This window comes from Hyperolius riggenbachi, chromosome 5 (genome assembly GCF_040937935.1).
Source record: "Hyperolius riggenbachi isolate aHypRig1 chromosome 5, aHypRig1.pri, whole genome shotgun sequence".
In the NCBI taxonomy this organism is placed as follows: Eukaryota; Metazoa; Chordata; class Amphibia; order Anura; family Hyperoliidae; genus Hyperolius; species Hyperolius riggenbachi.
In genome coordinates, this window is record NC_090650.1 from 330,281,313 (window position 1) to 330,295,377 (window position 14,065).

At 43.8% G+C, this 14,065-nt stretch overlaps 1 protein-coding gene across 1 annotated transcript in view; it reads right to left on the bottom strand.

The window, feature by feature from the left end:
* LOC137517714 (opsin-5-like) overlaps nt 1-14,065 on the bottom strand; it is a 65,289-nt gene that overhangs the window by 17,600 nt on the left and 33,624 nt on the right. The window contains exons 4-5 of the mRNA XM_068234729.1: nt 12,029-12,156; nt 10,087-10,421 (exon numbers count right to left, since the gene is read on the bottom strand). Of these exons, the coding sequence (XP_068090830.1) occupies nt 10,087-10,421; nt 12,029-12,156 (463 nt within the window). The remainder of the gene's footprint in view (nt 1-10,086; nt 10,422-12,028; nt 12,157-14,065) is intronic.

The following is a 14,065-nucleotide window of genomic DNA, read 5'->3' on the forward strand; positions in this document are numbered from 1 at the left end:
ATTGGATTGCACAATTAATGCGTGTTTAATGTCTAGCAGAAAAATATCTTCATCTATGTGCACGTGTGCCTGCGCAAATGTGTATTGGGTTAAAACTAGAACTAATCAGACATCATTCACAATCAACTCAAGGTTAGATTTATACCTTTCATGCCCCTTTCAAAAGCACTTCCGTCCTGGTAAGGACCTTTACAAACTATGTCAGCTTGCCAACTGGCCTGCGCCCTATTCTGGCACCTGGGCTGTGGCATTGTCTACATGCGGTCCCCTACGTACAAAAAGTTTCCGTTCCGGGAGATTGTAAGTTGAGTCCTGTGTAAATGATTTACTTTTGGACAACTCTTGATTTGGACATAATGGACTTGATTCATTAAGCTGCACATGTTAAGTGTCATAGTAGCGGCCGCTATTGAAGTATCGCGGTAGCGAGACTTCTCAGGACCACCCGAATTTAAGTTATGCGCATTGCTACATAATCAGCACGCGTAACTAAGGGAAGGCACGCATGCGCTGCTATGTAAGGAATATATAGTTCACGCTCCTACACATTAAACCCTTCCTGACCGCCTAATGCCGATAGGCATCGGGAAGGTGGCAGCCCCAGGACCGCCTAACGCCTAAAGACGGCAAGTGCAGTGGGCGGCGATTCGGAGGGAACGCGCATGCGCATGCGAGATCGTTCCTTGCCGTGACACGGAGTGGCGGCTGACAGGCTGTATAATGGCTGAAAACAGCTGTTATTTACACAGTCAGTGCTGCGATCTCCAGCAACCTTGTAGTACGAGGACAGCTCTGTCACTGAACTGTCCCCTCGAGTGACACTGAGGATGATCGCCTCTCATAAGCTGATGCCTATGAGAGACGATCACTGTGATTGGCTTTCGGGGGGGGGGGGGGGGATATAAAAATATTTAAAAAATAACATATTTTATTAAAAAATTTATTAATTTAAAAAAAAAAATCGCAGCAACAATCAGATGCCACCAACAGGAATCTCTGTCGGTGCCAACAAAGAGGGGGGGAAGGGGGGGGGATTAATTTGTGTGATCAGTTGTATGGCTCTGCATCAAGCTTTTAAAGCTGCAGAGCACTGAATTGTAAAAAAATCGCCTTGTCACTAAGGGGGTGTAAGCCTGTGGTCCTCAAGTGGTTAAGCTGCACAAGCCCATAGTATGAACAATGTTTTTTTTGGTTGTTTTTAATGTGGTTTTCAAGTTAACTATTTATAACAGTTTCTACAATACTTTAACATTTAACAACAAAAATACCTAATAAAAAAACAGTATTGTGTACTTTTTTACATAAAGAGAACTTTTTTTGTATCTCTGAACTGTAACTCGAGTTGTTTGTAAGCAGGAGACATTCTGAGAATCCTCCATGAAGAGACGGACTAGTCCAAAACCTGTCGGTAAGAGATTTTAGAGTTGATAGATCATAATACCTACTGTATGTGACAGCTGCATAGGAAGCAAAAAAAATTATAATGCATTTACTCAGAGATAAATGTACATATTATATGTACATGTACATACAGTATGTATTTTAAGTTTTACAGTTTTTTGTCATAGGGTCCCTTTAACTCAACTGCACCCACAAATTGCCTGAAAGGGAACCTGAACAGAAGTAAAAAAATGCCATACTGAACTTACCTAGGGTTTCCTCCAGCCCCCCTCCCCCCCCCCCCCCGTAGTCCGTGAGGTCCCTCGGCGTCCTCTTTGTCCCCTCTGTTCTCCCACTGGTGGCTCGGTTAACTGCACGACTTGCTTGGGAATCGTGCGCATTTGCACATACAGGGCCCGCCCACCTGCCCATTTGGCTCATGCACCCATCACCATGAGCATTCTGCAGATGTGAATTAATGAACTGCACATGTACAGAACACTTGCAGCGACAAGTGCGCAAGTGAGATGGGTGCGCGGACATGCATAGTTGCGCACCACTCACGGACTACAGGGGGTTGGAGGAAGCCCCAGGTAAGTTCACTATTGCATTTTTTACTTCTGTTCAGGTTCTGTTCAGGTTCCCTTTAAGAAAGAGTACAAAGTTTGAAACTAAGATTACAAGCTCCTTTAGAATACAGGGTCTTTTGAAAACAATACGGTTTTCTCTGCATTACGCTGTGGTCAGTGTCAATGTTATACAAATGTGCAGAAGTACAACTGAACAAAAGCAATATTTAAATTCAGCCGTAATGAGTCATGACTAACACGTTCTGTCATGTTGGACAGCTTGTGTGAAGCTATGTGCCGGGATGTATTGGTCCTGACAATTCACCATTAGGCTACTTGCACACCAAGATGTTGCGTTAGGTGCTACGTTAAAGGTCGCATAACGTGCACCTAACGCAAGGCCTGGTGCTCTTCGATGTGGACGTCAGAGTGAGCCGCGTTGTGCAGCTCACTCTGGCGTCTGTGATGCCGTGATGCGTACTCTTGGACGCATGCGGCATCACGTGGTCCCGCCGGCCAATCGCCGTACAGAGCGGCCGCACCAGGAAGTAAACCCTGCACGTCACAACGTGCAGTGAATATTAATTAGCCATGCGCCTGGCCGCTCTCCGCTCCTCCCCAACACGACTGAGAATGTGCAAACAGTCTAACGCGGCTTAAGCCGCTCTAACGCCGTAGCATGCTGCACTTTCACTACAACGTGTAGCGTTACATGTAACGCAACGTGGGCAGTGTGAACAGCCCACTTGTGTTACATTGCTGTGCGTTGGGGGAGCGTTACAGGCTGCACTAACGTGCGCCTGTAACGTCCCTGTGTGTAAGCAGCCTTACAGCATATAAATCAAGTACAAGTGACATTGCAGTGCTATCACACTGTGGGCTCTAGCACAGCAGAGTCCCTTACGTCCCACTGATCAGAGTATTACCTTTTGTGGACCGTATTATATATTCCAACTGGACTATCAGGAGTAATCTGCATTGCTCTGAGCAAACATGTCAATGGATAATATAAGCGAAATTAAATTATAGAAGCCATCATAAAAGACAAAACATTTCCTGGGCATAGAATAGTAAAAAAATAAAATAAAAAAATAGCCACCCCTGAGGCTGGTGCACATGAATAAAGATAAAAATTAGAGGCGCAGAGGAGGGGTCTATGTAGACTTCCTGCTGGTCCATTGGCTGTGATGTAGCGCTTCCTCCTGCAGTGCATTCTATATCACAGGCCCATAAGAAGTACACAGGCCAGGTGTTCTGACTCCAGCTGCCTCCATGCTTGTTAAAGGTGAGCAACCCAGAGAATACTGAAGCCAAAACATCAGCATGACACCTGGGCAACTGGAAAAAGAAGCAGAGAAGGCAGCCTGTATACTCCTCTCCCTTCAAGTGATATGTACTGTATATGTTATGGCCAGAACCCGAAAGTCTGGTCACTTTAGGTTCTGGTTGGCTAATATGCATTTTTACCAAGCTCCTCCTCCTGCCCTCTGCCCCCACCTCTCTGGCGGCAGGGAAGAAATATGCAAAGCAGCATGTCCCCGTGTCCCTGTGTCTCTCCCTCTCCTGTGTCTGTGCATGTGGTGTGACCGGCTTGTATGGCAGCCTGTGTGAGGCACACACAGCAGGAAGGGAGAGAGTGCAGGCACAGGCTGCCCTCTATATTTCCTCCCTGCAGACAGCTGTGAGGGGAGGCCAAAACCCGCAGCTTCTCGTACTGGCCGCAGTAGCCTGACCACTTCACATATTGGCCGGCTAGATATCAATGTGGCCAACTTCAGGATCTGGCCATGTACATAACATAAAATGAAGCTCTGATCAATAATGCAATATTTTTATTTTTTTACTGATTTATGTATATTCCAACATATATTGGCATGTACTGCTTCTCACGAAATAGAAGAAATGACACAGCAGCAGCCTGTTCTCCACTCAGATGAGAAATAATTATGAAAGTACAGTGTACAGCGTAGTGTCGGCCCATTGGAGCTGACACTACACTGTCCACTCCCACTGGCTGTTTGTGGTTTGGCTCATGTGGGAAAGTAGCCCTACACAGGGCCAGTTCTAGACTTTTTGCTGTCTGAGGCAAACTTGTGAGGATGTGTTTCCTCCACCCCCCCCCCCCCCCCCCTGAATTGGAATGATTGCACAGCAACCGACAATTTACACTGCATGTCATAGCTGTGGTGAGCACCCCAAAAGATACCCTCAGTATAGGTAGGTTGCCAGTTATAGGTGCCCCCAGTGTTGTTGGCTAGGTACAGTTGCCCCCAATATAGGTTAGCCAGGTACAGTTCCCCCCCCCCCCCCCAGTATAGGTTAGCCAGGCACTCTCTTCACTTCCTGTTTCTTCCTGGTGCTGCCCCCAAACTTCTGCCACCTGAGGAAGTCGCCTCACTTGGCATCATGAAATATATCAGTTGCTTATAGCTGATAGGACAAGGTAATGTCCATTTTCCCTATGGCTCAACTGGGCGATGTTACAGTTTAACAGTGTGCAGACCAGAAAGCTGTTATGGGGTAATGGCCATTTTCAAAATGGAGGACGGAGAATTCCCTTGATTACAGTGGACAAACAGGACGCAGGAGAGGAGAAAGAGATTGAGGAGTAGACTACATGGCAGGTAAGTATGACATGTATGTTTATTTTGACTTTTAATTTTCAGTCCAGGTTTTCTTTAAGGTGTAAGTGCCCCTGCAAACGAGCATTTTCGTATAAGCCAGGCATGAGTAAGGTCCGCACATGCCCAGTAGAATGAAGGCACTCCTGCTCAGCTTTTACCTTCAAGTATTAGCACCTTAGTTTTGTTAGGCATGTGCAGACCGACTTATGCCTGTGCATAACAGACACAGCTATTTGACCCGCTGAATCAGTTTAAGGATTCCCACTATGAAATGCACATATAGAGGTGTTCATTACCAGCATAGCACCAATGAAAAGCTAACATGATGGATGAAGGAGGGCCCCCAGTGGGCCTCTCTGGTTCCGTCACAACCTCTGCATCACCTATTGCTACGCCACTGGGTAGAGAGGGACCCAGCGCTGGAACAGTGGGGTGTAAGAAAATATAGGAAGCCTTTTTTTTTCTATTGATTTCAGGATTGCTTTCATTTTATGAGGACAGTCTGAGAAAGTGCAAAATGCATGTGAAATTTATGGCTTAATAATGGACATATAGCAGCTGCCACAGCTATAATTATGCGTTGAACCACTAATACTATGATTACTGGCTATGGAACTATAATTACTTGCTGTGGAATAGGTGAACCACTAATGTTGGCTGTGGAACAAGCTGTTAATTCCTACCTGCAAAGTGTGAATGCCACTTACATTACTACATACATTTGTATTCATAAAAATAACTGGGTGCTCACCTACCAGGCTTTGCTATGAATCAACCATGCAGGCTAGTATTGGCTAGAGAAGTGGAGCCCACTTGTATACTATATCTTTCCTTCAAGCCTGGTGTGACAGACCCAACTCTAACTATAAACGCCTGCTTACGTGAACTACAGCAATGGATGAATGACAACTGGCTGAAACTAAATGCAGACAAAACTGAAGTCCTTCTGATTGGAGGGCAGAGCATGATAACAAAACAACTTAACTTGCAGTCTTCACCACTGGGAATAGGAGGCACGGATCTACGCAGCTCTGATCATGTGCGTAGCCTGGGAGTTCTAATTGATGGGGATTTAAACTTCAGAACTCAAATTCTGCTGTGGTGAAATCATCCTATTTTCACCTGAAGAACATTGCAAAAATCAAGCACCTCATACCCCCAGAAGATCTGCCAACCTTAGTCCACGCCTTCATCACATCCCGATTGGACTACTGCAATGCTCTCTACACTGGCCTTCCAAAAAAGGTCTTGTACCGCCTACAGCTGATACAGAATACTGCTGCCAGACTGCTAACCAACCAACCCCGTCACTGCCACATAACGCCAGTCCTGCATTCCCTTCACTGGCTACCTATAGAATGGAGGGTCCTATTCAAGATCGGCCTACTGACATTTAAATCCCTGAATAATCTAGGCCCTGGATACATGAAAGATATGTTACAGCTGTGTAGCAATCCCCGCATTCTCAGATCCACAGGTTCTAATAATTTAGTCATACCCAGAGTCCACTTGGAAACGTTTGGTCCCAGAGCCTTCTGTCATGCTGCCCCTACGTTTTGGAACTCCTTACCTCAACAGATCAGGACAGCCCCATCCCTGGACGTGTTTAAATCCAGACTGAAAACCCACCTGTTCAGTCTGGCATTTGCAGAAATATAACTTTTGTTGTGTGAATACTTCATCCTACTAATTACTGAATCTGAGAGAGCCTAAGCGCTTTGAGTCCTATGGGAGAAAAGCGCTATAGAAATGTTATTGTATTGTATTATTTACAGGATCAGTTTTTCATCCAGTACAGTGTAAACCTGACCTAACACAAGAAAGAGATATCTTAATTTCCAAATTAGGTACCACCTAAAGATAGGTATAACCCAACGTGAGGTTAACCATAAGCAAAAGAAAGTGATGCTTTTATGATTTTGAGGAAGGGGATGTTGATCTTGGAGACCCCAGAGAGTTCCACATTGTTGAAGTTCTGCTGGAGCCTGGTGTTCTTTGGGGAAGGGCTCCCTCTAGTGGTGCAGATATTCCTGATTTTTCCAAGTTAGTGTTTCCTTCCTCAAATGAATTGCAAATAAAGTTTCTGTTCTCATGCTGAAAAATAAGAGCAAATGAAAAACCCCATTGATATCTGACATAGGCCTGTGTTGAAACAATGCCTTCTCGTTGTTAGTGTAATTGCCAATTATGAGTATTGTCAGCAAAAATGTGTACGGGATGGGTAGTTCCAGGAATCAATGAAACAATCCTAATGGCCTGTAGGATCTTGTCTCTTTTTTCAACTTGAAGTTTTAGTATGATATCCCAAGGAAAAGCTGGATTCCTACATTTGATTAAGGCTCTACGGATATGGATAATTAGAATTTGTGCAGTGTGAGCTTGGGGCAGGAGAGCAGAGAACATTTTTAGGCCTCTTTCACAGTGCGACGGTAAAGTCGCACGTTAGAAAATGTTTTAACGTGGACTAACGCACAGCAATTGAAAGTCTGTGCAACATTCACAGTGCACACATTGGGCCTGATTCACAAAGCGGTGATAACTCACTCGCGCGAACTGCACCGTGCACCGGGCGATTGCGCGCACAAAACTTTGCGAGCGGAATTTCGCGCGAGTTTCATTTTATCACGCCTAAACTGAGTTTAGGCGTGATAAAGGGCTTTTCACAGGCGTGCAAACACTTTGCACCGCTTTGTGAATCAGGCCCATTGTGTGTAACGTGTAGCAATACTTAGAAAGTGCTGTATGCTGTGTGTTTAGCAATAAATCTGCTGCGTTGTGTGTGTTGCACATGCTCAGTAATGTTTTTTTTTAATGTAACGCATGCCCTGTTTTCATTCCATCACTGTGCGACGAAAACGGCGCACCAAACGCAGGGCTAAAGAATGTACTATAACATTCAAGTTATAGGGCTCGATTCACAAAGCGGTGATAACCCAGTTAAAGACTTTAGGCGTGATAACCATTTTTATCATGCCTAAACTCAGTTTAGGCATGCTAAGTTTAGGCATGCTAAGTTTAGGCATGATAAGTTTAGGTGTGATAAGTTTAGGCATGCTAAGTTTAGATAAGTTTATTACGCGCGCAAAGTCCCGCACGCAAAGCAGCGCCATTAAACTCTATGCAAAGTGCACCAGACTTTGCTAGCGCAAAACTTTTGATCAGCTGTGCACTGCGGTGCTAACCCAGTTGGTGCTTAAACTTATCACGCCTAAAAACTTATCACACCTAAACTTATCATGCCTAAACTTATCACACCTAAACTTATCACACCTAAACTTATCATGCCTAAACAGAGTTTAGGCGTGATAAAGGGCTTTTCACCACGGTGCTAACTGTTAGCACCGCTTTGTGAATCAGGCCCCTAGTCTTTCAATGCGTTGCATTTTTTTTTAATAAACCTCCTCATAAGAGAGGTTTGTAATGGTGATTGGTGTGTACGTGGGGGGTGTCAGGGTTTGTGGTGACCCTCACTACTTACCTACGGGGTGCTGATCCTCTGGCTCCAGGCCCATACAGAATGTGCCATCTTCTACAGGGACTGGCTGCATCTGCCGAATTTTGTAGTTACCGGCAGTGTCTCACACGCAAGCGGCAATGCATGTAGGGAGATGTAATCCGTGGATGAAAGAACATCTCTGTCCTCGCCTCCATGGACTATGTCTCAAGGCATGCATTGCAGTGCACGAGACACTGCCGGGAGCTACAAAATTCGGCAGATGTTTAGAATGTATAGAATGCTTTAAGGGCTCAATGCAAAACTTGCACTGGGGCTCATTGCTCCTTAGCTACACCACTGTCAACAGACCTGACAGTCACTTACTGCTGTTGTTGTTTGAATGACTTATTTCTTTCCATAGACTGAAGTGACTGTTGTAGCCTCAAACATTAAAAGGGACTTCAGTCCAGACAAGTAAAACCATTGGCTCTATAATGAAGAGTGACGTAGATAACCTCTGCATTGTTTTTTGATTAGCATCAATACATTTATCAGTGTCTGAGATGACAGGCACATCCCTGACCAAGTCTACATGCAGTGTGTGTTTATAACCCAATTTCTGGTCAACCATAGGGATTGTGTTCTTCCAGTCAGGCCTGTTAAGCTATGCACACACATCTGATATTTAACACAAGTTTGCCTTCTTACAACAGAAGGTAAACCAGGTTGAAGTGAGTTCGGAGGTGTCCCACAATGCATCACTGCTGAATATGCAGATCAGTTCTTTGTTGTCCCTGATAGCTAAACACAGCTCCAGAATCGCTGGAATGCAATGATGTGTGAGCAATCAAACATGCATACAGACTGTATCCTATTGGTTGATCCTCATCAGTGCATGGCAGGGATTTATATGGCTCTATGGGTTAGGATTTGACACACCCAGAGTTACAGATTACCAGGGGCGTAGCAATAGGGGGTGCAGAGGTTGCGACCGCATCGGGGCCTTTGGGCCAGAGGGGCCCCGAGGGGCCCTCCCTCAACTTCAGTATTAGCTCTCTATTGGTCCTGTGCTCATAATAATCACTTCTATAGACACTTTGAATAGTGGTAATCATTACCAAACCATCCCCTTCTTGCACCTCTGACACTGTTGTTGCCATTGGCAGGTTTTGGTGCGCCATATCAATTGTTACGTATACAGTGCTTGGGGGCCCCAATGTAAAACTTGCATCGGGCCCACAGCTTCTTAGCTACGCCACTGCAGATTACCCAGCAAGCTCATGGTGAAAGAGAACTTCTAAAGCCTAAAAAGACCAAAAAGCCTCCTTACTAAAATGTGCTGTAAAACATAATTTTGCCTTCTTAAAACAGAATGTATTTGCAATTTTTCAGGTTGAAGTGAGCATATGAGGGGTCCCACAATGCATCACTGATGAATATGCAATTCACGCCTTTGTTGACCCTGATAGCTAAACACACCTCTAGAACCACTGAAATACAATGTGTCACTCCTAGAGCTGCGCAGCCGCACTCGCGTCTATGCGGACTGCGCAGCCGCGGCAAGCTCTGGTGGCCATTTTACATGAGGCATGAGGGCCCGACCCGGGCTGTGGGGTCGGGAGTCGGCCCGGGGGGGGGCGATTTAACAGCTGGGACCCGGCGGAACTACACGGAGGGCGTGGATGGCGTCCTCCGTGCATTCAAATTTGATGCAGGTACTGAACTTAATTTCGCCTCGTAAGTCCTTCAAGGATCCAACAGGACGCATGCCTAACAATGCACAATGCTTGAGCAAGGTTGATCAACGGCCACTGTACACACATAGCGATCTTGGCTGAAACGATTGTTATCTGCCATTTCGGCCAACGGTTAACACATTTATGTACTTTTAATACTAATCCTCAGAGCACAATAAATGAAAGAAGAATGTTTTTGTGCAACTCCTCTAACAGTCCTACAGCAGCTATAGGTGTTCATGTTCATCAGAGGACAAGAGAAACAAAGAACATCACAATACTAATATTACCAATCCCAGCAGGTGTTCGTTCCTAGTATATATAATACTGACCCACTTTACCTTTACAATGATGGTCTGCACATTGCTCATCCGTGCAGGAACTGCACTGTGACGTCCAACAGCTTTCCGAGACTCCTTCACAGTGATCAATATAAGTGTAAAAGAAGTAATTATAATTCCACAGGGGATCAAGAAACAAAACACAAACAGCACTACAGTGTAGGACATGGCCACGTGGCTCACACTAGATGAGTACCAGTCAATGCAGCAAGCTGTGCCGTATGGCTCTACTCCATAATTGCCCCAGTGAATCAATGGCGAGATGGCAAAAATAGCTGAGTATATCCAGGCAGAGCAAATGAGAATCCTTCCGTGTTTATGGCCAAATCTGTTACCTGACAACAACAAAAATAAAGGTTTTTGGATTCAATTTTAAATTTCAAACATACCGAAACATACAGAAGCTTTCTACACCTATACTTTAAGGACATGATGAAACAGAAATCCCACTTACTACAGATTACACTGATGTTCGGCACTAGACTCCTAAATAATTTTCTGTATATGTGCAAATAATTTCTCCTTGCATACAACTTTCATGTAAATGGTATGTGGCTTGAACTTGGACCAATAAAAATTGATAGAAAGTCATTGTGTTTGGACCAATTTCAAGCTGCATATAAACTACATGATATTTAATTGCAAGGATGTATTATTTGCATGTCATAAACCTTCCTTACTCAGGTCTTACTCAGGTCTTCACATAAGGGTGTTATACATAGACTCAAGCAGGTAACTGTTTTCTTCAGTAATCACTAATGCCGAATAAACTGGAACTAGGTTTAATTACAAGTACAGCAGCTGTAGATCAAGCCATGCTTTGCTTTGAACCAGTACACACAGACTGACAGGCAGGAACAGGAAGGAACAAGTCTGGAACAGCATAGATAGATCCCATGCAATCATGCAGTATCACAGCAGTTTTACAAGTGCCATCTACAGGCCAGAAGTATGAACACCACAATATGATAAGGCTGTAATGCATTCTGATGACTTGTGCACTCAGAAGCTATGGAAGTTAATGGGCCCTCTTCATCCAGGTAGCCATTCTGCTCCTTAATTTCCACCCCATCCAGAGTCCTGTCAGATTCATAATGTCACATGTGTTGATAGTAACGATAAGAGAAATTGCCTCATGCTGGAAATATATGGATATACCCAAGGTTCACACCATTCTCTCTAAAGTTGATTTTCAGTTGCATGCTGAAAATCTATTAGCCTCTAGAGCCAGCAACGCAATTGGCTTTGCTAAAAAAAAAAAAAAAAGTCCAAAATTGGCTTTCAATCTACCCTCAATCTCCAACACTGAGCACTAATAGCATTAAGATCACCTCCTACCCCCCCCCCCCCCTTTATTTTCTCTCCCTATCCCCCTCCCGGTTATCCGCTTGGTATTCTCCAATGTTCTGTTGCAAGTCATGCTGGGCTGAGAGTTCAGTATGTCTATCTACCTCCATGACCCAGCGGATTGATATTTCTAGTTATTGTTCATTAAGTTCTCAGAATTGGTCATGTGTATGATTTGTGCTGTATATGTCACCAGGTTGTATCTCGTTTTTGTGGAAAAACATATTCAACTGGTCGGCCTAGGCCTTCTACAAGATGTCCTTTTGTATAACCATTAAGTTCCACATGCACTATACACCGACTGTACCTGTTATGTACTATGAAAATTCAATAAAAATCTATTGGAAAAAAAAAAAAGAAGCAGCTGTGGAAGTTGTGACACCATAACAGAGAACTCATGAACAGCACTTTATGTAGAATAATAGCAGGCTTTCATGGAAATGATTACAATTAATTGATTTCAGCCAGATCACGTTGAAAGCTGTATGGATCAAAATTGTTTGTGAATTACATTTTTAAAATCTGCAATAAAAGCAAATATTGTTTTCTTAGTGTCACTGAAATGGCATGTGTCAGTTACAGTATGTAAGCTTACCATAAGTTGGAAAGCAGACCTTCATGCAGCAGACAACACTTAACAACGTTACTGTAGAAAGGCTGCAAATTCCAAATAAAACACCAGAAAAAGCATAGAGTAAGCAGATGTGCGCTCCATACATCCACCTAAAACCAAGACAAAGAAATGTTACTCTTAGAGAGACGCCATTCTGACTTAGAATAAGATATATAAAATGGAATGTAGTACTCAAAAATGCAAGGAGCAAAATGCAGTGACCAGAAAAGGATTAAGATGAAATGGGCCATAGGCAAGATAGCAGTTTTTGCCCACTGCTGATGATCACCTGTTTTTTTTTCAATAAGATTTGGTTGGAGGTAGCATCCACTCGGCCCCCAGACTCTCTCCAGGCAGAGAGGGTCTAGGGGTGATCATTCCATTTTTTTCTTATTATTCCCATTAAAATGCATTTAGAATAAATATAATTCTTAGCATAATGTACCACCCAAAGAAAGCCTAATTGGTGGCAGAAAAAAATAAGGTATAGATCATTTAGTTGTGATAAGTAGTGATAAAGTTATTGGGGAATGAAAGGGAGGAGCGCTGAAATGTGAAAATTTCTTCCGTCCATAAGGTGAAAGCAACCTGTGGACTGAAGTGGTTAATAATCAATAACCGGAGAAGACTTTGGCCACTATATACGTCATCACCGTTTTATGACAGCGTGTGTATGTCGATAACCGTGATATAATGGCTATGTGCAAGAACAATTGCAGCCATGGACACCTCAATAGCCATTGTAGCTATTGGCCACTGTTTCTTCAGAACCATGGCATGACAGACATAACGGGTGAACTTTGCTATAAACTATAATAGCAGTTACTCTATAACGTTTATGCGGCATAAGTGTTGTAGCCATGTCGGCCATGAGCATTAGACGTTGTGTAATTCCGTAATGCGCCACATTGTAGACATGTTCGATCTAACAGCCATAGTCGTTCTGTTTCCATTGCCGTTGTACGATTTGCTGAGATCACGAAGCTAACAATTCATGACCTGTACATACCACTGTGCCTGAGCTAAAACTGGTGCATAACCGTTATAAGGCCTCTTGCACACTGCAAGCAATTCAGATTCAGATTCCGCTTAATCAGTTTTTACCTCCGATTCAGATTCAGATTTGCAGTGTGCAAGGAGCAAACTGCAAATCTGAATCTGAATCGGAAGTAAAAACAGATTAAAAAGCGGAATCTGAATCTGAATTGCTTGCAGTGTGCAAGAGGCCTAACCCTTACACAAACGTTGTGGCGCACTATAATTGCTGCATAACCCCTGTGCCTGCGTTATAACCATTGCGCTGCGCTATAACCGGAGCACTGCACCCAATTTGCATATTATGCGCCGACATGGTTGTCATAGGCAGCAAATAACATTGAGGGTATAGCGGCGCCCAAATTTCATTGCAGCTTAACCACTTCAGTCCATAGGTTGTTTTCACCTTATGGACGAGAGGAATTTTCACATTTTAGCGCTTCTACCTTTCATTCCCAATAACTTTATCACTACTTATCACAATGGAATTATGTTTTTTTCTGCCACTAATTAGGCTTTCTTTGGGTGGTACATTATGCTAAAAATTATTTTATTCTAAATGCATTTTAATGGGAATAGTAAGAACAAAATGGAGAAAAAATAATGAATTCTCAGTTTTTGCACTTGCAGCAGGGCTGCTTCAATGGAGGCTGGTGTCCATTGAAGCAGCCCTGCTGCGGGCGCGTTAGGCTGTATCACGCTCCACTGCTCGCCTCCATAACTTTGGGTAAGCCTCCTATAATATTTTTACAGGCACTTTGTATGCTACACACTTTACTTTCTGGCAATTTTGACCTCTTTCTTGCTTACAAGTGATTTATTTATGTATGGCTATATGCACCCCCTTTTTTTCACCTGGATTTGATTGTTTAAAGAGACTCTGAAGCGAGAATAAATCTCGCTTCAGAGCTCATAGTTAGCAGGGGCATGTGTGCCCCTGCTAAAACGCCGCTATCCCGCGGCTTAACGGGGGTCCCTTCACCC